The sequence below is a fragment of the Phalaenopsis equestris genome, unplaced genomic scaffold, assembly GCF_001263595.1.
Source record: "Phalaenopsis equestris unplaced genomic scaffold, ASM126359v1 Scaffold000002, whole genome shotgun sequence".
NCBI classification, from domain to species: Eukaryota; Viridiplantae; Streptophyta; class Magnoliopsida; order Asparagales; family Orchidaceae; genus Phalaenopsis; species Phalaenopsis equestris.
Window position 1 is genome coordinate 68808296 of NW_018164444.1, and position 23569 is coordinate 68831864.

Below are 23569 nucleotides of genomic sequence, written 5' to 3' on the forward strand. Positions count from 1 at the left end.
GTTTGATAGCTACCAATACTACAAAGTCAAAATCAAATTTTATTCTAGACATTAAGAATAAAGGGGACGAAAAATTAGAAATTAGGCCGTTTGAAGCGCAATCTTAAGTACGGATGGCAATAGTTAGTTTAAACCAAAAAAATCAAACTGAAACAAGCATATTTAATTAGATTGATTTGGTTTATGAAATTATGATTCAATTTTTTGTTTCAGATTTAAACTTGCTTGCAACCAGTGGTTTGATTTTAAAAGATACGGTTAAACCAAAAAAAATGAAATATATTGCAGTTAAATCAAATTCGTCAACCAATAGTATTATTCAATAATCCATCAAAGTCAACCAATTGTATTATTCAATCCATCAACCAATCCATCAAAATTAACCCAATACACACCTCTTCATTAGAAATTTATTTTTTTGGTAAAACAAAACCAAAACAAAGAAATCGAACTACATTGTGGTTCAGTCCAGTTCAGTTCTATAGATTTTTTAGTCAGTTTGAGTCTGCCTATTATTTAATTTGTTTTAATTGTTTTAATAAATCTATCAACAAATCCAACCAAACCGACAGGCCTATGATCTAAATCTCTGCAGTGTCTCAATCAGATACTAACATGGTCGTAACCCTCATTTTTTACTGCTGTCAATACCTTTACCTTCTTCCTTCATCCTAAAATGTCATATGCCCTATACTGCCCATCAAGCCTTCATAATCTCCCACTATGTAGCGAAACAAACAGATGAATGCACCTTCGTCTTTCAAATTGTTGAACCGCCTTTGCATCCTATCAATGCGCTAAAAGAGCAATATCTCCCACACTTCTCACTGTCTCGACATTACTTAAAACAAGTTCAAGGTTAGAGCATCGCACTACTCATAGTCCTCTTTCGCAGGCCCTCCTCACCTCATTCTTCATTGCTGTTTTTGCAGCCACTAGCCCTGTTTCCTTCACAACCGTCAATGATTCTCTTCCTTGTGCTCGAATAGACAACTGCCAAATCCTTCATCGCACCCTCCTTCAACTTACTGCAGGCACGCCCACTTCCAACTTCTGCTCCCCGGACCACAAGCCACCAACCATGATGAGCTCTCTCCAGTAACAGCTTCCGCTCTTCTTCTTCATGGATATTGCTCCCTTGTCATTTTGCTACTATTGTGTATATTCAGAAGCTTTAGTTAGCTCACTATTGTTTTAAACTAAATTTTCTTGTATAATTAAGTTATTTAAAAGATGTGCGATAGAAGAAAAAATATTTATAGAAAACACGGACAACATATAAAGAAATAATTTAATTATACTGTTTTAATTTAATTTGATTAGTGAATTTTTAATTTATTAACAGTTAATTACAAAAAAGAAATATGGAAAATTTAAATCACACCGTCCAACCCTCTGTACCTACCTTAGAACTGCAAAAAATTAGCAAGATATGTTATACGGGGTGGCTGTAGCAGGGAAATATGAAGTTAACAGCAAAAAGAAAGATGCATGGAGTGGAAAAGTCAAAAATAAATACCCCCGCGAGAACAAGCTACAGTTGAAGCACAACTCGATCCCTTATTAGAAGGAGATCACCACCTTGGACGACCAACATCTAAAGCACCACTCGCCTTTGGATACAATCATAGAAGGAAGAAATTGAGACAACGACGACTGTCCTAAATAGAAACACCCTAAAAACCTAAAATAACAGAATCACATATATAAGCCCTATATAACTAGAATTGTATTCTCCTATGAAAAAGAACTGTCAAACCAGTGTGAGAGCACCGGTGGGCCCTACCAGGACTAGATCGATTTGGTTTAGACAAAGGAATCACGAAAAACAGTCTTGTGGTATTGTAGCTAAAGTCACGTCACTATAGCACATTGTAGCAAACGTCGTGTAAATGCCACATAGGTAGTTCTCCTATCAGTCTCTCAAGGTTGGGAAAGCTTCGACCTCATATGTCAAAGCTTTTATCTCCTCATAGAAGTCAAGTCAAACCCGGTAAGGTACCATGAATGTTGCGAGCTTCCAATAAGTCAATCATGTAGGCGTCATTGCAAAGCACGCCATGATAGAATAAGTACCAATCCACTTTTGGCATAACTTAACCTGAAGCTGCATAACAACATAGATTTTCACGAGCCAAATCCTGAACAAGTAAATCTATAATTTGCTTCTCCCACCCCTCAAACTCGGCTAGATGTATTTGATAAGCAAGTCTATCAGAAGAAATCAACTCTAGAAAGAAATCTATGGCAGGTTAGACCACACTGAACTACAACGACTCAGCAGATTACTCTGTTTTCTTCTCTGAAATGACATGAATCTCACTGTAGTATGTTCTTTTCCCAAAAGATAATAAGACGATTTCCAATATTCTAGTTCATTCATCTTGTCTTATCATATGTTGAGCAAAAACTTCTCATCTCTGACATGTTGGAAAACCATTAGTAAGGGCAGCTCAAGAAGTAGACTATATATTTGAAAAATTTGAAATTCTCTTATATGAGGTTGCCCTATCTGGTAACGGATCCTCGATCATAGAACCGTCTTGGACCACCAATGTAAAATTCGTTGCAGTTTCTATTATGGCCTCAACTTGAAGCTTCCATTCCTCATCAGTTGGGACCAGGTTCTTCTCCCTTCTATCCTCATATTCTTCTGTTTTTATTGTGTCATTTGCCCCTTTCTTCAAGAGCTCCATGCTCAGTGAAATATATCCCCTAGTTGTCACAAGTTGGTCTGATAGCTTAGAATTAATCAAGTTAAGAACAACTGTCGAATAGTATTAACATTTCATTTACCTTACATAGATTTTCATAACTTTTAATTTATAAGAGTCACTAAGAAATCATAATATAGAATAACTGTAAATTTAAATCATCTTTAAACAACAATATAGACTACATACAACCTCTCATCCAACATGTAATAGTATATCACTACCAACAATATAGACTACATACAACCTCTCATCCAACATATAATAGTATATCACTACCATGAAAAAAAAAAACAATACAAAAAAAATTAAAATCATGAAACAACATAATACTTATCAGGAGTAATCCTCCCTACTATTCACCCTTGAATGACTCAAACGTGTCTCCATCGAGCAAGGTCGCAATACGTTGTTTGAACACGGCTTCTCCCTTTTCTCTTCTCCTTCTCCTTCGGCTAGGGCATGGGCTTCTTTTTCCTGCCCGAAACTGATTAATTCGTCTCTTCTCTTGCACGCAAACGATGATCCAAGTAAGCCTTTGGCTTTGGCTTCGGCTTCGACAGCTCTTCATAGAGAAACGATGTACATATGCACAAGCCACTCCTTCCTTCGGCTAGGGTTGATTTTCTCCCACTTGGAGATCGAAGCTACTTCATCGTCTTCACCTGGACGACAGTCTCCTGCCTCGGCTTCATTCCACACAAGCAAGTCTTCCGGACGACAGTCTCCTGCCTCGGCTTCATTCCACACAGGCAAGTCTTCCCCTTCCTCTTCTATCACTGCTTTATCTTCTCCTTCTGTCATTGCTTCTTCCTTGCCTCCTTTTGACAATGCTTCTTCTTCTCTTTCCGTCACTACTTCTCCTTTTGTCGATGATTCTTATTTCGCTATCTCTCATGCTCTCTCTTTTTCTCTCTATCTCTCTCGCTGACTCTTATGCTCGGGTTCGAAAGGATGATAGAAATGAGAGCTCTCTCTTTAACTCCCCATAAACAACACATCTATTTTTGAACGCGCTTAATTAATTTTTTTAATTAAAATTGGTTATTACAATATTCCTTCCCTATAATATCTTATCCTCAAAATTTATGAACTTCACATAAGTAATTTCAGATTATATAATTAAAAAATAACTATTCAAATTATCACGGAAGTTTAAATCTTGTTAACTACTATCAAAGGTAAATACACTAATTCAAACATTTAATATTAGATGATCCAACCAATAATCCTCTAGTATTGATACATGATAACTAATATTACATCTAAATTTGTGCATTATAACCACAATAACACTCAACTACCAAAATCAGAATACATAAAGATACTCAACACATGATAACAAACATTATACCCATTAGAAAAAACAACCATCAAACTCTATGTATCGACATTAGTAGCAACAAGTTCTTTAGGATCTTGATGAGTTACGCTGCATTTGAGGCAGCTTAAATGCTGCGACACGATGTGAAAATGCATATTTGGACGTTTGTTATTTCCCTATTGTAATTTGTTGTTGTTGTTTGTGGCTTGATCTTTGAGGTTTGTGGCTTTTTTGTATAGAGAAATAATTTCTATGATTCTTCCATTGCAATCCTATTTTCTGAGAAATGTGTGGGTTTGTGGTTGCCATGTGTGGCTTGGTTTTTGGCGGTTTAGGGTTTTTCTCTATTGAGAAGTCGAGACTATAAGGATGGGAAAACACCATATTGCATATCAATTTCATCGTGATATTTTTAAGTATACAGGTATTTATAGTTTTGGCTCTAATTGTGGTTTTTTGTTCATTGTACTTTCAGGCTTGCTGCTTTGCAGTTTAGTGCTTTGTTTTATGGAGAAATTGAATATAAGGAGTGAAAAACATCAAATTGCATATCCTTTTTATGTGAAATTTGGATTTTATTTAGGTCTATGTGGTTTTAACTCTTTGCTCTTAGCGGTTTCTGGTTCATATGAAGTGCATTTCTTTTTCCAAGCCTTAGGTTTCTGGTTCATTTTGAGCTCGTGACCACAGGGTCATACGAGGGCTGGTGGCATGCAAGGATATTTGGAATTCAAGAAAACAAGTATATTTCCTTTTTGTACTAATGCTACTTCTTGGTGATTTGTGGCCGCTGTATTTGATGGGTTGCTATAATTGTTATTGAATATGTGGTGATTGTGATTATTTATTAGTTGTTATTAGCGTATTGATTGTGATGTTGGTGGTTGTGATGGTGGTGGTTCACTAGACCTCACGAAAATTGAGGTCAACAGATGGTTGTGGTTGTACTTGTATGTTGGTGTTGATAAAAAATTTGTGGTGTTTGTAGTGGTGGTTGTACTTGTGTGTTGGTGTTGATGATAAATTTGTGGTGGTTGTGGCGGTGGTATTTGTGTGGTGGTAGTGGTGTTGGTATTTGTGTGGTGATAGTGGTGTTGGTGATGTTGTTGTTTTGGTGGTAGTGGTAGTGGTATGCCAGAGGATAGTGGTGATATTGGGGTGTGGTGGTGGTGCGTGTGACGGGGTGGTGGTAGTGGTAGTGGTAGTGGTGGTGGTATGGTAATTATGTGATATTTTGTTTGTGGTGTGGTAACTATGATATTTTGTTGGTGGTAGGATAATTTTTATTATTTTCATGAGATAAACTTTTATTGTCTGCCACATTTATGTTGCTTAATTCTTTTCAAACTAGTAGACGTGATGGGTAAAACAAAACAACTCAGTTGGTATGTCATGTGGGATAAAGAAGCAAAGCTAATATTTTGTGATCTTTGTCTTAAGAAGGCTGAATGGGGAAATAGGCCAACCACCTATTTTAACAAAAAAGAATGAGAGACTATTATAAGAAAATTCCAGGAAAGCAGGGCAAGGAATATGATAAAATGCAACTAAAAAATAAGTGGGATCAGTTGAAAAAAGTCTAAAAATTATGGAAAGAGTTAAAACGAGAATTCACAAACTCGGGTTGGGATCCAATAAATCAAACCATTAATTCTTCACAAGAATAATGGACCAAAGTGGATGTGAGAATTCATGAAACGCCTAATCTTTCAACTTTTTTATGTCAATTTCAATTACATCAATTATGAATTAATGTGTATGTCATTCCAACTACTAAAAAGTTCAAGTTCAGTGACATTAACCTTCAGTTTGAAGAAAAGTTGGATGTATATTTGATGGAGATGTGGCCACAGGTGATCACCCATGGGCATAAAGCGAAAGAGGACCCGTTGGCAAAGCTGAGCATGCAGATACTAAGCAAACTTCCAACTCCAATGAAGGGCCCAATCCCAACCAATATGAAGTTGGATCTACGAGTCGTTCAAAACATCCAAGGGGTGAGAAAAAGGAAAAAGAGGTGCGGTTTTCAGTAGAACTTGGATTTCCCATTTAATAAGCACATCACATGCAACTTATATTCAAGAAGTTATGAGAATTCTGGAAGAAATTCTAAAAACATAAGAAGGCAAGCCGTTTTACTTATTTTCTATGAAATTGCTAGAAGACTCGACTAAGAGAAATTCTTTATTTCGATGACACCTGACCATAGGGTTAACTATTACGCTATTTCCATGATAATCAGAATGCTTGAATTTTATTTTATTTATTGGAGATTATTATGTTTGACTGCTATAGGGACATTATCTACGATACACATTATTTTTCGTTATTTTCATTATGTAGAGCTATTTTTTTTATTATTGGACATATTACAATGCATTTAGAATATTCGATGTCATTGTTTTTGTTAAATGGACCACTTACTAATTAAGTGTTATTTATGTGTGTTAGATGCATAAAAATGAATGCCATGAATAGAAAAAGGTGGTAAAGAAAAATTGCAGTTGCAATATGCTTAATATACGTGTATTAGAACTCATATTTCTCACTCTCTTTGCATGACATTCGCGTACGCAATATTTCAAGGTAGATTTTTGTCTTCATATGTATCAAAATTTACTTCAAAGTGTTAACCCTAATATCTAACATAAAAGAGTTAGGACTACAAATGAAAAAATGGAACACATGCAGATGCACGCGTGTCCAACAGTGAAAAGATTACATATATTAGACATTGTGGGTCACCATCTCAAAATATATTGATTGTATGTGATTTTAATGTGTTTCTTTTGTGATAGATAGAGGGAAAAGAAGTGCCCACGACAGTCGTATATTCAAATATTTCACGAGAACTCACAAATAAAACTTTTCGAAGCCACCTCCAGGTTTGCTTGCATATGAATAAATAAAATATTTATTACATCACAAAAATAATGAATAAACTTAAAACAGATAAATATTAATTGGTTGATGTTGGATATCCATTACAAAAAGGATATCTCAAGTCATTCTTTGATAAAAAATATCTTATTCTAAATTTCGAAAAAGCTAAAAACATAGCTCAAGGTATAAATGAGATGTTTAATAAAAAACACTCATCATTAAGTGTTATTATTGAAAAGACATTCAGTATTTGGAAAAAATGATTAATTTATGTGATATGCCCACCTATCATTTAACTAAATATGTGAAGATTATAGTCGCTACGATGGCTCTCTAAAACAACATTCATCAGCATCCTTTGCGTAGTGATATTGATTTCAATAGTGCATATTAAGACCGATCACATGCCCCCGCTGAGGCATACGAATATTGCCTAAGCCATTTAATATCACAAGTAGGGTTGTAAACGAACATCACAAGTAGGGATGTAAACGAACCGAGCTCGAGCGAGCTCAGACCTGGAGCATGTTCAGCTCGTTTGAAATTGCTCATGTTAGAAATCGCTTGTGAATAGTGTGTTTATGTCCGGCTCGAATTAAATATTCTTGTTTGTGTTTGACTCATGTTCGACTCAAAATCAGCTCGTTAAAATTAATTGAAAAAAAAAGATGTAGAGTGTTGGATTCGAGCTTAAACCAAATCTATTCAAAAGAAGGCACAATCATATTACCACATGAGTTTGTTATGATGTAAACTTAGATGTAAATATATATAATATATTATTATAAAAATAATATATATAATATATTATTATATAAGTATATGATTTTTTTTTATTTCAAACTAAAATGAACTGGACACGAGCGAATACAGAGTTGTTAGTGTTCAACTCGTTTATAATTTGAGCTTAAAAATATTGTTTGTGATCGCTCGTTTACTTAATGAACGAGTCAATCACGAGTTGTTTGCGAACAACAAGCTTTTTTCAACAAGCTTTTTTGACAACCCTAATCACAAACTAAATCAAATTTACATAAGACAACCCTGATCACAAACTAAATCAAATTTACATAACTTTTGTACACAATATTGGGAAGGTGTTAGGGAGATGATGGAATTAGGAGTAAATTACAAGTGCAATAGTTAATGGGTGAAAAGATTTTGTGAGCTACATGTTCTTTATCTTTGTATTATGATGAAAAAAGCAGCTATTGCTTATTGTAATGATAATATATGCAATGACGATCATGTGAAATTTCAATTCGGTGCAAATAACTTCTTTCTTCTCCACATTACTGGCCTCTAGGCAACTGTGGGTTCACATAGTATTTTTTTCTTACTTGTCATTTATTTTGTTGAGGTCTATGATGACATAAATGACTTTACGGATTCTTCTAAACGGCCTTTGTGGTGATATGTTTTTATGACAAATACGAGTCTGGTATAATATAAAGGCAACCAAAGAACCTCATATTTTCCAATCAAATGACTGTTGATTTTTTTTGGATGGCCTTCGTGGTGAAATGCTTTTGGGACATACGAGTTCGGTATTACGTGGTTTAAAGACAACCAGGAATCCCTTATTTTTCATTCAAATGACTATTGAGGCTTTTCTAGATGGCCTTTGCGGTGATATGTTTCTGTGATACAGACGAGCAAGTATTACGTGGTTTAAAGGTAACCTAAAACACTTTTTTTATGTCCTATTATCTCCTTGTAGTGAGATTTTTAGTTGGTTTATATTTTGTGCTCTGGGACCCCACAACTTTATAAAACTTTGCTTATGTATTTATATTTTTTTTTACTAATGTGGCATCTAACAAATTGTGCTTTGTGGTTTTAAACCTTTAGAAAAAATGAGCTCGAAGTTTTCCGATTCATTTAAAGTATTGTGTTATTGTGGATGATTTTTTTAGGTGGGCGGATCAGTTCGATAATTCCATCTCCAATAGTGATGAGGCATGGAGTGTTTTGTCAGAGCAGAGATTCTCGTAAAATTAATAGTCTGCATTTTAAATTCAACATTGTGATAATCCTAATAGCTATTTTAATAATTTTATTTTTAATTTTGATTGTTTTCTTACTATTTAATGAGGTGTCAGTTTTATTATGTAATATTCAAACCGAATATCTATTTCCATGCATGAAATGTGCAACCAGCACTGATTTTGTAATAAACAGTAAATTAGTACAAAGGCGAAATTGTCTTTTTATCATAAATGGTTTCAGTACAACTGTTGCACAACTGCACAAAACAAAAAGAGAAGAAACTTCCCCGCAACAGCTTCTGTGCAGCAACAGTCCCTTAGAGAATAGAAACTTGATTGAATGTTCTGTCTTGGTTACTCCTTATGAGTTGCTATACTAGTTTTTGTCATCCTCTGTTGACCATTTCTAAAAGCAGATCCCTCCTTAAAATTCGTCTGACTTGCATCTTTCTCTAAGTTAGCATTTGATGTGGATCTCTAGGCATAATGAGAGCAATTCCACATCTAATGTCCAAAACATTCACCACAATATTGTTTCCCACACTTAACACGTGATTCTAAAATGTTGTTGCTAGCCTAACTAATCACTCCATCAACGCAGGACTTTATCTTCTTCCCAATAGACTTTCCAGAATAAATTGTTGGTGTCACACCTTCCAAGCTCTTCCTCTTCTGCATTTCTCTATAATTCTAAGTTTGTTGGAAATCAATTTCTACACTCCTGATTCTCTATAATTCTAAGTTTGTTGGAAATCAATTTCCACACTCCTGACCCTCTCCACTAGCACTGAATAGCCTTCAATCCCAAGTGACCTTGGTGATCTCCACTAGCACTGAATAGTCTTCAATCCCAAGTGACCTTGGTGGATTGTCTAATTAAATTAGACAATTTAGAACAAAATTAATGGAATTTCTACTCTACATTTGGAAAGTGTTGTGGTGTATATCTTAACAGCATAAGAAACTTCGCTTTGTATAGCATAATTGATCGATCTCTCTGCACCAACCTAATAAATTTATCATGCATCTATCTACTGGCTGACAGTCTTCAAAAAGTTCTCGTAAACTCGTCCCACTGTACCAAGGGGCTAGGTCGACCGCCAAATTTCTCCTACAGTTGTCATCGCCACAATCTCTTTGTTTCTCCCTCTAATGCAAAAGTGCTCAATGTAAACCTCCTTTATAAAGGACAAGGCAAACCATATAAATTTTTTTTCCACTCTTAGCAATCAATTCTCAGCATCCATTGGATTTCCTCCTTCAAAAAAGAGAGGTGACATCATATCCTTAAATAGTTTCATACTTGTCCATTTAGCCTCCCACACTAGAATTAGTCTGAGTCTAAATTCGAAATCATATAAGTTATATAGTCATCATCTCAATAAAAGTATTTGCATTCACAGTAATATGTGGAGGTGCATCAATTTCTATCACATCATCCTTATTCCCCTTAATTTTTCATAAGGGTTAAATAACATAAAAAAATTATAATTAGATACATTTTAACCCTTCATTTATATTTCTTATTAATTAATTTAATCAGCCTACTAACTCTTGTTTATCGTGATCAAACCTAATTTCTTTGATACCACTTTTGTATTTATTATAATATTAATTTTAAATTATATTAATCATTAGCAAAAATCAAGATTTAAAATAAATTGATTGTAAGATGCGCAAACAGAAATATTTAAATTTAAACAAGATTGATGTGAGTAATTACATTTCTAAATTTCAATAATTTTCAAAATTTCTAAATGCATATTTTTTTATTTCACTTATGCTCTGTTCAAATGAGATTTAAATTATAACATATTCTTCATATTGTATGTTATTGATATATGTATAAGTATATCTATTGCATAATGCAATGTATTATAATATTTACATCATGATACAAAAATATGAATTAGACTGACTATTTTAATTGTTTTATTGTGCATGCTTGGCTATGATGGAGTTTACCCTTCTATGATACTAGCGAGAAAACACTAAGATACTCGTGCTCGTAAATGAAAAAAAAATATTGATATTAAAATATCTTAAATGGTATAATTTTAAACGGTCCTTTCGTAGCGGTTATACATATATAAAATGATATAAGCATACAAATTTAGTAAAACACACTGAATCTTATGAACAATCATATGTGAAAAAGTAAATTATTCACTATTTCTATATTGAATTATAGTCTTTCTGGCTAGCATTCATATCATTCTCTTTTCGTTATGTTGTAGTAGTTTAGAAACAGATGTACATTCTCACTTTTGTAGCTCGTGATTTTTTTAAATTAATATAACAGGTTTAATCATTTCATTAAAAGATAGAGTATAAGATAAAATGTTTATAGAAGACACGACAATCAAAAATGAGTTAAATTTACCTGTATTACTTTAATTTATTTTGGATAGCGGCTCTTTTTTTATTAAATATTAATTATAGAAAATGAGTATAAAAACATTTAATTTTCACTATCCGACCGTCTGATCCCATCTTTATTAGCTTCAAATGTTGAGCCGGGTCATGACATCATGTTCAAAAGATGTGATTACTATAAATACATCAAAATATTATGACTAAAATTAGAAGCATAAATATGAGAATAATTTTATATTTATGAAATTCGTTCAAAACAAACTATTGACTAGAAAAATCTGAAAAAAATACATCAAGACAGATGACAATGGACCTGAGAACATCAAAAGCAAAAAACACTCTTCGACTTTGAGGTCGTGCAATTTTTAATATAAAATTCTTAGGTGAACGATAAACAATAAAAATAGGTAATAAAGAGGATAAAGACGTTATAGGAAATAATCTTACACAATCTCTTCCAAGTGCTGCATAATGCTGCAAACCATTGCATGAACCATCCTACACCAATGAATGAAATGTCATATTGCTATGGAAGAATTTGAAGCTATCACAATGAAACATGATAAAACCTATCACATAAATGCATAATTAGCATTACGCTTGAATTGAATGTTGATAAAGAATTTTTAATTGTCACTTAGAATCGCTACCTCGCAAATGTATTGCATACACATTTCAGAACTTTCTGGAAGATAAAAAGCCTCTTAAAGTTTAAAACCTTCCAATTACCTGATGAATAGGAAGATATGAGATGACACTGTGCGGTGATGAACTAGTTAAGGCATCAGAGAGATTTATGCATGCAGCCAAACACTGAAAAGGATCTTCAGCATTTATCCACCATCGCTTTCCATCAACAGGATTCATAGCAGAATCAAATATATTATGTAAATGGTTCTCCACAAATGTCAGGCGAGCATCATAAGAGAGCTTTTCAACGCCTCCGCCAAAGATGTTTGCCAAATGAATTTTTAACCAGTATAACCCAGACTTGCCAAGTGGTCTACCTTCGGCAAACTCGAGAATTCCACGGCATAGATCTGAACTTAAATGATTTAAATGTGAATGCATTGGGTATGCACGGCCACGGAAATCAAGATTATGAGGATAGTAAAATCCTTCTTCATCTCGCATCTTGCGAGCAACCTATTTCAGAATTTATTTTGTTGGATTCAGTGAAGATAAAATCAAAGCCTAAAAATAGAATATATATAAATTACTTCAAAGATGAAAACAAGATAAGGTTTATACAGCTCATCTTGCTCCCCAAACGCTAAGAGGACCAACTTACAGAAAGCTTAAGTTCTGTGTCACATCGCTGAGCATGCATCTCATTGTTAGCCTTTCTTGCTTTTCTGGCATTCCAACGCCATTTTTTAATCTCCATGGAATCCTCCAACCCAGGTTTCTCCGGTATGGGAACCTACAAAAGAACAAGATATGCTGAAAAATTAACTAGCCTGTTTAATATACAGGAGAGAAGTTTAACCATAGTTATCAGGCGAGACTAATCTTATTAACTTGATATCACTTAAAGCATCATCGTACAGACAGTTAATTATATTAGGACATCTTTTAACAATCTTTTGGTCTCTTACTGACATGAACCATCAAAATCTGTTTACAAGCATTAAATCGAAAACATCAAAGATGCTTTCTTCTAGTCATGAAACATTAAAAAAGGCTGGTCCGGGACAATGCTTGATATTCGCGTCAAGGATTAAGATTGAGGAATTGAGTGTTAACAAGAAATAAGCCTCCACAAATTTTGAAGAGTAAGCCTCAAAATTAACAAATTGTACAAAAACATCTAGTACTAAATTAAGAGTAATACATTAACATCCTAATCTATTAATACATTAAAAAGTATTATATTAAAATCCTACTGGAGTAAAGGTAATAAATTATTGAAAGTAAAATAATATAACAATATCAAATCATAAAATAAAAAAAGTGATACAAACATTTGAGATCCTAAAATAATAATTCAAAATTAGTTCAATACAATTAATCACTCTTCCACTGACACTGATCTAGGGTCCCTAGATGGTGTAGATAGATCGACATGGGGATTTGAAAGTGTGAGAAGTGAGAAACTGAAACTGGGAAGTGCACAACTGCTGTTTCTGGTGAAAACAGCAAGGAAATGTTGTCCAGTAATAATAGTGGGAAGGTACGAACTCCATGTAGAATACATCACATATTCCCAATCAAGTTACAAATACACTAAATGAGAAGGGAAAGGATACAACACTACTTGGAGAAACTAGAATCAATCTCCAAATTATCACAAAACTAAGCAGAAGCTCTCTTACAGATCCCCTAATATATGGACTGGAAATTGGAATGGAGACCAGTTCGGTCCTCCCAATTCCATCAAGAGTGGATGTTGTGTCTGCCATCTGCCTAGGGCGAAAAACACGCTCCATGCCATTCTCCCTGGGTGAGGGAGACTTCTTCATCACCAGTAGCATCCGGATCCACATGATATGGTGTCAAATCAGCAACAATAAAGGCATCATAAATATTATAATCTTTTATCAAATCAATTTTATAGGCATTGTCATTATTCTTCATGATAACCCTGAAAAATTCGTCAACTCTAAGTTTAAGCTTTTCAAATAAAACCTACTGAAAATGTCTCCTTCTTCAATCTAATTCATATCAAGTCACCTTCCTTGAAGACCTGGGTTCTCCTGAACTTATTGGTCTTTTCTTTTATATTTAGCATTTTACATACAATTTTCTCCCGCACCTACCTATGTAAAGTCTAAATCTCTTTAGCATCTGCAATGCTAATTTCAGCTGAAAGAAAAAATACTAACTCTAAAAAAGTGAAATGGTTTTGCCCAAATACAATCTCAAAGGAATTATGGTCTAACGACTAGCTAGTGAACCTGGCGTAGAGGAACTTGTAGGAATTACTTGGGAAGAAATTTTGATCTATTCATTATTCACAAATAGGCTTACATATTGATACGCCACCAACAAATTTTCATTATCTGACACGAATCTCGAGATAATATTTTGAGCAAGAAATATTAAAATCTTGATAAAAAATCATCCAGAGCTTCGATTTCAGCAAACTTATAGTCAAACTAATCGACTCGATGAGAGGGGCCTAATGATATCAAAGTTAGTCCAATCCGAGTCAGATAAAGCCCAAAGATCAAATCATTAAACCACTCTTGGAGGATTTCTAGACACATTTGGAAGATCAAACGGATGTCAAATTTAGCGAGTTTATAGCCGAATCGAACGTCTCGACAAGTCGAATCCAACGAGCCCAAGATTGCTCAATTTCGACATCGTTAAGACACTCAAATGTCCATCAAACATCATCTGATTGAGGGAAGCTCTTCGGACCGTCCAATCAAGATGTTTCATATTACAACATTAATTATATCCAGAACAGTATAAATAAAGCTCCACCTTTAACATTAGAGAGGAGGCTTGAGAGAGAATTTGAGAAGGAGCTCAAGTCCAACATCTTTCCTGTCATCGAAGTGTCGTCGTCGACCACCGTCGATCATCACTGACCTCTGTCGACCACAGCTGATCATCATCGACTGTCGTCGACCACCGCTGACCAGACGCTGTCAGTCGACATTGTAACTTGAAAAATCTAGTAACAATTTCTCGTCTGTAGAACAAGGGTCCTCTGTAATCATCAACTTATAGTGGCTTTTTATAATTGGGTCAGGCCCCGTGGTTTTTTCCTTTTACGAGTTTTCCACGTAAAAAACTTTTGATGTCATCACAGGTTGTTTCTCTTTCATCTGATTGTGTGTTGAATCAACATGCAACGCTAAGACGATAATTCATTACTCTACCGCCGCGAATTTTCTAGTACGCAACAGTCTGGCGCCTTCTGTGGGAAAAGATTCAATCCCACAACTGAAGTACTTACGCGGTTTGCTACATGGCCACTAGAGCTGTCAAAACGGCTCGTTCGCAAACAGCTCGTGTTCGAGTCGTTAAAAAGCTCGTGTTCGGCTCGTTAATTTTGTTTGATAAGTTAACGTTTTGGCTCGAAATACTAATCATCAATTCTCTCTCTCTCTCTCTCTCTCTCTCTTTCGTTTTGGCTCGAAATACTAACCTTCTTAACGAGTCGTTTTGATAGCCCTATATATATATATATATATATATATATATATAACTACAATGCTACAAATATTTATAATCAATTAATAATTAAGAAAATAGAATAAAAATTATTAAATTAGATTCAAATGATGTTTTAATATAAACAATAATTTTTAAATCTTATCACAACCCTTAACATCTATGATGACGTGATTAAGGTTGTCAAAAAACTTTTTATTCGTGAACAGCTCGTGTATGGTTCACTAAGCAAACGAGTCGAATATGAACATACTTTTTGAGCTCGAAATATAAACGTGTTCGGCTCGTTTACACCTACGAGAGCTGAGCTCGTGTTCGGCTCGTTTACACCCCTAATGGCCACCAGACGCAATATTCATGACAACGGAGCATCTCGCTCCAACACCCATTCTTCCAGGGAGCAGTCACGGAGTTAAGGTCGGCATGCTTCTTCATCTTCCCGCCTTGGAAGACGTTATCCCGCCTAAGAAGGCGTTTCGGGTCCCTTCTATAGAAGATCGAATGCACAGAATTGATGAATCTCAACTAGAGATCCTACATCTCTTACGCACGACTCAACAGCCACCGCCAACACCAATGAACAAAATTTGTTTACCATTAAATCCATGACCTACAAGAAACATAATGTTTGCAAGAACTCGTACCGGCCCCCTCCCCAAGAGAGAACACTTCCCCTGCCAGGTCGTAATGTTGAACTCCTGGACAACGCAGGTTCCACTCATCCATCTCACCTGGCACCGCCACATCTTGCTACCATTCTAGTAATGTTATTCTAGAGAAAAATTATTGCTTCCACACTCACCATAACATTCATGAATCTTCTCCCTCAGCGAATGTAATCCTCCAACACCCCATCCCAATATGTTTCAAGCTTCCGAACGTCAACACGTATGAAGGGATAACAGACCCCTACGAATATATTGATCATTATCGAACTATCACGCACATTCAACATGCCTTTGAAGCACTTATGTGTCAGGTTTTCCCGGCTACTCTCGAAAGACAAGCTTGAATCTGGTTTTACTATCTGTCAGGGGGCACTGTAAACACCTTTAATGAGCTTCTCAGACTCTTTGTGGAACAGTTCTTAGCAAACCGACAGATCATCAAGGATTCATCCATCTCAAGGGAATTCGTCAAAGCGAACGAGAACCACTGAAGTACTACTTCTGCAGGTTTTCTATTGAAGCTAGACAGGTTTCGGAAGTAAATCCGGAGTTACTAAGAGGAGTATTTTTTTAGGGGCTCTCCCAGGACCCTTCTACTCATCATTGATGCGGGAGATAGTTCGTTCTTATGCTGACCTTGTTCACCGTGTTGAGGCATAAATCTCTGCAGATGAGACCATCATTGCTCGCAAAGAACAATTTGAGTGATTGGGGGGTAAGTGCAAGAATCATGTTGGGGATACCAATCAAATCTCACAGCAAAAAAAGTTTAGACCACAGGGGAATCGTGAGCACGATCAGAAAAAGTATACACGCCACTCAACACGTCACGTGTCAAAATCTTAATGGCAATCAACGATGAAGAAATTATTAAGTGGTCAAAGCTGTTAAGAAATCCAACAATCAACGATGAAGAAATTATTAAGTGGTCAAAGCAGTTAAGAAATCCAGATGGTGAAGACCAGTCTCAATATTGTCATTTCAACCGTGCAAAAAGACATTCAACGGAAAGATGTTTTCAATTAAATGAGGAAATTAAACATCTAATGCGCCAAGGTAACATGGGTCGCTACTTACAAGAACAATGTGAGGGAAACCAGAAGAGAATTGTTGGAGTTATCGAATGAGAAGTATAACTCCAACTCATCTTATCTGAGTAAAAGACGATTGGCTTATAAACTTTTAATTTTATTTAGCAAAATTTTCATGTTGCTTTTAAATTTTATTTCATTGAAAATTTCTTAATTTCTCATGAAAGATTTTTGTGTATAAAGCCCCCTTAAGGATGAGAAATTATCATTCCCCTAAAAGTCCAAGAGGCAGGAAGATACGGTACACCTAAAAGTTAAGCCCAAGAGGCAAGACTCAATGAGAAGCTACCATGCCCCTGGAAGACGAGCCCAAGAGACAAGTCTCGATGGGAAGCTAGTAGTGGACAAGGTCCTCACTAGAAAGACTCCATGAAAGTAAGTGATTGACAATGTCTCCACTCAAAGACCTCGGAAAGCTATAAGCCTCAGAAGACACAACAACATCAAAGACCTCAGAAGGCTATAAGCCTCAAAAGACAGATACACTCAAAGACCTCAAAAGACTACAAGCCTCAAGAAGCAAAGGCACATCAAAGACTTCAGAATGCTACAGGCCTCATAAGGCACAGGTACACAAAGACCTCAGAAGGCTACAAGTCTCAGAAAGCACGGGTACACTCAAAGACATCAGAAGGCTACAAGCCTCAGAAAACACAGGTACATCAAAGACCTCAGAAGGCTACAAGCCTCAGAAGACATAACTGCATAAAATTCCTCAGAATGCTAAGAGCTTCAGAAGAATTTTGCACAATTAAGAAGCCACAACAACCGTGGAAGCAACAAAAAAATAGATTGTTATCATCTACAATTGTCACATCAGATGATTAAAAATGCTATAAATACCAACATATACAAGTACAAGAGCTACAACAAATCAATTCAACTTCAAGTAGAGTCGGCATCGCTTTCCTAAAATTTCAATGCTTTTGATGATCATCAAGGGGTCTTCAAATATCGCTACCACATAAGCATGAAAATTCCCCCACATGGCGAGGCGAGAAAATTACATCATTTATTCATCACCTTCAGAACGTGTAAGTGGCACGAGAACCTCCTTCGAAATACGCGACGCTCCGCCACAACGCGTCACGTCACTGCAATGCCCCGCCGTAATGCGTCGCCGCGACGCCCCGACATAACGTTTTGCCGCAATAATTCGTCGCAACTCCTCGCCGATACTCTTCACTATAACCCTTCTCCGAACTCTTCACTGCAACCATTCTTCACAACCCTTCGCCACAACCCTTCGTCGCAACCTTTCGCCGCAACCCTTCGCCGCAACGAGAAAGAAGATCTCGTTGCTTGTCTGCTAAGCAGTACGGGGATGACTTTCTTCTTTTGAAAAATCTCGAATTATCTGCTAAGCAAGGATGGGGACTTTCTACCATTCTTCTCTCCTTGGTCTATTTATAGGTTGAAAAACCCCCCTCTTTACGATAAAATTAATTATAATCATAAAAAAATAGCTCTTCATTAAAAAAAAATTGTTATTCATTAAAAAAATTTATTTTTGCAAAAAGATATATATATACTCACACACACAAACACACACATATAATTTGTTTCCTCTATTCAATTTTCAGTTCTGAGGTTCATCTTTAATTTTCGGTTCAGTTTTAATATAATATTAGCTCATCTCTTCAGTTTCGGACTAGCCAGCCCGCTGGCCCGAAAAATAAGCCCCTTTTAAAAATATTTATAATTATTTGTTTGAGGCAGGATTTGAACAATCATCACCTGCGTGGAGAAGAAAGAATCATGCCAATTAAACTGAGATCAGCTCTTCAAAAATATAAGAATATAAATTATTCTTATATACATAGAAATAAAGTCACATATATATGTTGATACATAAACAAGGAAAAAATAAAAAAAACCTCTAGATATGGATACTTTCGGACGACCAAATTAGACTCACCCAAAAATATGTGGCAACTAATACATCACCAACGATCCGATACGAATCTCGAGACAATCGAATCTCGATCTCGAGACAATATTTTGAACAAGAAATATTAAAATCTTGATTAAAAGTCATCCAGAGCTTTGATTTCAGCAAACTTATAATCAAACTGACTGACTCGATAAAACGGACCTAATAATATCAAAGTTAGTCCAATCCGAGTCAGATCAAGCCCAGATCAAATCATTAAACCACACTTGGAGGATTTTTGGACATATTTAGAAGGTCAAACGGATGCCGAATTTAGTGAGTTCACAACTAAATCGAGCGTCTCGACAAGTCGAATCCAACAAACCCAATATTGCTCAATTCCGACATCGTTAAAGCACTCAAATGTCGATCAAATGTCATCTGATCAATGAAAGCTCTCTGAACCATCCGATCAAAATGGTTCATATTCATACATTGATTGCACCCAAAATACTATAAATAGAGCCCCACCCCTCACATGAGAGAGAAGGCTTGAGAGAGAACTTGAGGAGGAGTTTAAGCCCAACATCATTCCTGCCCATCGGTGTTTCGTCGTCGGCAACCCCCGGCCGCCGTCGCCCACCGTCGATCATCACTGACCTCCGTCGACCACAGATGACTGTCATTGACTGTCGTCCACCACCGCCGATCACTGTCGACCACCACTGACCAGATGTCGTCAGTCGACGTTGTAACTTGAAAAATCTAGTAATATTTTCTCGTCTGTGGGACAAAGGTCATTTGTAATCAACTTATAGTTGATTTTTATAATTGAACCAGGTCCCGTGGTTTTTTCTCTTTATAGAGTAATCAACTTATAGTTGATTTTTATAATTGAACCAAGTCCCGTGGTTTTTTCTCTTTACAGATTTCTTTATAGATTTTCCACGTAAAAACTTATGGTGTCATCACAGATTGTTTCATTTTCACTGAGTGTGTGTTGAATTTTCGTGCAACGGTAAGACAATAATTCATTACTCTACCGCAGTGAATTTTCTAGCACAGATCACATATATATAGAGATTAATCCCTTAATATTTAGAAACTTACCAAACACATCTCACCTAAATTAGGAAAGGAAATAATTTTGAATAAAAAATAGAAAACATAAAATAAGAAGGGAATAAACTAAATCAAAAGTTTTCTAACATATCCCACATGAGAGAGGTATATATAAAAAAAATTAAATTTTCATCACAAGTTTCATTTTCATCTGACTGTGTGTTAAATCCTCGTGCAACGTTAAGAAGAGAATTCATTACTCTGCCGCCGTGAATTTTCTAGCATGCATCACATATATATAGAGATTAATCCCTTAATATTTAGAAACTTACCAAACACATCTCACCTAAATTAGGAAAGGAAATAATTTTGAATAAAAAATAGAAAACATAAAATAAGAAGGGAATAAACTAAATCAAAAGCTTTCTAACATATCCCACATGAGAGAGGTATATTTAAAAAGAATTAAATTTTCTCTGATTTTCATACTCCCCATCAAGCCCGATCGTAGATATTGTAAAGACCAAGTTTGGTATTGAATTCTGAGAAGTTCTTAAAAGAAAGAGCTGAGCTTTAGTACAATTTGGTACTGTCAATCACCATCCCCTACTCCGCCTTAGTGTATCACGAGGTTGGTTTGCAGCTCTTAATTACTTCCAAGTAGTTTTTTCAATAGTTCAAGCTGCTCAGTGAATGGTTCAATAGAACAAGCTGCTCATGAACGTGGTTTCTAACCCTAGCAAGAAGGAGCTTCAGCTCTAGCATGAAGGGAGTCGTGCGTTGGAGGGTTTTCTGCATTGGGAAGAAGTTTCGGCGGCTAGGGCAAGATTCTATAGTTCTGGTACCATGTAGAAATTACTTAGAGATGAAAAATTACTCTATTCATTATTCATAATACGATTCCATATATATAAAGAAATCAATCTCTACTTAATTTAGAAACTTAACCAAACATATCTCACCTAGAGTAGAAATGAAAATAATTTAGAATAAAAAATATAAAAACATAAAATAAAAAGGGAATAAACTAAATCAAAGGTTTCCTGAGATATCCAACATGAGATAGGTATATTTGGAAAGAACTAAATCTTCTCATATTTCCACTGACAGCCTATCACCAAGATTATCACTCCTATGAGAGACTCAACATGATATAGATCGGATCTTAAGATCAGTGCTCCCAAATTGATCAGCCTATCAGTTGCGACCAATTAAGTATGAAAAGCTGCAAAAATATATTCAGGATCTAATGACTCAGGGACTAGTTCGTGGAGTACTAGTCCATGTCTTGTGCTTGCCTTGATTATTCCAAGTAAGAACAGATAATGGCGCATATGCACTGATAGTAAGGCAGTAAATACGATTATCATTAAGTGTAAATTTGGAATTCCATAATTGGATGACTTATTGGATCAACTACATGGAGCTATCATTTTTTCAAGATTAATTTACATAGTGACTACCATCATATTCGGATGAGACTCGGGGGCGAGTGAAAGACTATCTTGAAGACTTGGGATGTGTTGTATTAGTGGATAATTATGCCTTCTGGCATTTTCAATGCCCTGAGTACCTTCATGTGACTATTGAACTAGGTTTTTTGAGTCTTCATCAGAAAATTTGTTGTTGCATGCATCGATGGTACTTTGGTGTATAGTCGTTCTAAGGAAAAGCATTTACAGCACTCGCAACTGGTTTTTAGAGTTTTTTTAACATGGCAGATGTAAGGCCACTCAATGAAGTGTAATTCAATGACACCACACATATCCCAAGTTTTTAGTTGGATTTATTTTATGATGGTTTGCTCACTTAAGTTTCGGCCAGGGTTAAAGAGTAGGTTTCAAGGTTGGCCAAATATTTGAGGTATAGGTGGACAATATAAAGATGGTTTTAGAGGAGGTAGAGATGTTAAATTTTGTAGATTTATGATTTGGAATATAAATTTTGGATCTATGAGGAGATCTACGGTTAAGGTTAGAGAGATTAGAATTTGATTCTAAAACCAAAGGAAAATGATCTAGAGTTCATTAATTGTGTAAATAATCAGCAAGAGAATTTCAAAGGTTGTAATGGGAATTGTTGTTTTTGGTGAGAAAAGGAAGGGAAGATATGAATTTCGAGGAGGATCCGCCACTTATAGATAATTAATTTACAAACACATTACTTTAGAAGAAAAAGGATATAGCACTTTGACCGAGAGAAAATAGATAATCAATCTTCAATTTATCATAAAACAAAGTAAAAGTCCTCTTACAGGTCTCTTCATAGTATATACTTATATTAAAACAAGGTTAAAACCTTAATTCTAATTCAAAAAAAGGAAAGATAATAGGCCCATAGGGCCAGCAAACCCCACCCCATGAGCTCGAAATTGGTATCGAGACTAGTTTAGTCCTCATGACTCAATCTAGGGTGCAAGTTATGTTTGTCACCCCCCCTGGGGAGAAAACATGCTCCTTGTCACCCACACCTAATATCATCAATTAAAATAAGAAAAAAACAAGTCACTCAGAATAAAGCTTCAATATTTAGAAGTCCTCACCACTATATCACTCAATGGGTCTTCATAAAAAATAATGATAACAATTTGCTTTATCCCGAGCTCATCCTCAAATATATACATGTTCTCTCATTCATTCTCTTCATCTTCAATCTCAATCATTTTTCTCTTATATATTATTTCCTTATAATAATATCAATTACATCACAGTTATTCAATATTTGACTATATAAAAAATATTTTTATTAGGGTTATTTTACATATTTATTTTAAGGAAACAACCTAGATTAATTATGCAAGTCTCCCCAGAACTAAAGTGAGGCAAGCCTCACATTACCCGAGGTATATAAACCTTGCACCCAATGAGACTGATGTGGGTCTGCTAAGGCTGAGCCGGTCTAGGGTTCAGCTAAGAGGGGTTGTCGATTCAGAAGGGAGGTTGAATCGGTTGGCCCTAAATAGGATTGGAGTGTTGTCGTGTCTTTCCCTCTCCCCCCTACTTAACTATTACATAAATAAATAAATATATAATATGTGTGTTTGTGTGTGTTCTATTTGGACAACCTCTATCATCCCCTCTTTCTCTTCTAAAGTTTTATCTGACGGCAAGAATGTACTCCGACTGTAACTCGTCTCTAGATGGTGTGTATCTTCCTTTTTTTACTGCTTGCTTCCCCCTTCATGCTTTCCCCTACATCCATCGCACCTCCCTGCTTAAAGCCGCCACTCCACTCATCCCTTCAGAATCGCTACTCTCACCCGTGAAACCCAACTACACTACCGATCTCCCTTCCCTGTCGTACGTCTCGTGACTTGCAGCACCAGCCAACCCCTCCATTTTAAGTTGCCTCCAAACACCTTTTATCATTTTCCCTTATAGCCGCAACCCCTGTCTGCCATCCTTATTATAAATGCAATCCCCTTTCCCCTCCTCCTGCACTAGTCCAACCCATAAACGCCCA

The 23569-nt window shown here is 35.8% G+C and overlaps 1 protein-coding gene across 1 annotated transcript in view; it reads right to left on the reverse strand.

Moving 5' to 3' along the window:
- Positions 1-23569, reverse strand: part of LOC110037441 (DNA-directed RNA polymerase 3, chloroplastic-like) — a gene marked incomplete at its 3' end in the record, with an annotated part of 66591 nt that overhangs the window by 15665 nt on the left and 27357 nt on the right. The window contains 3 exon segments of the mRNA XM_020742096.1: positions 11733-11783; positions 12015-12431; positions 12577-12708. Coding sequence (XP_020597755.1) covers positions 11733-11783; positions 12015-12431; positions 12577-12708 — 600 coding nt within the window.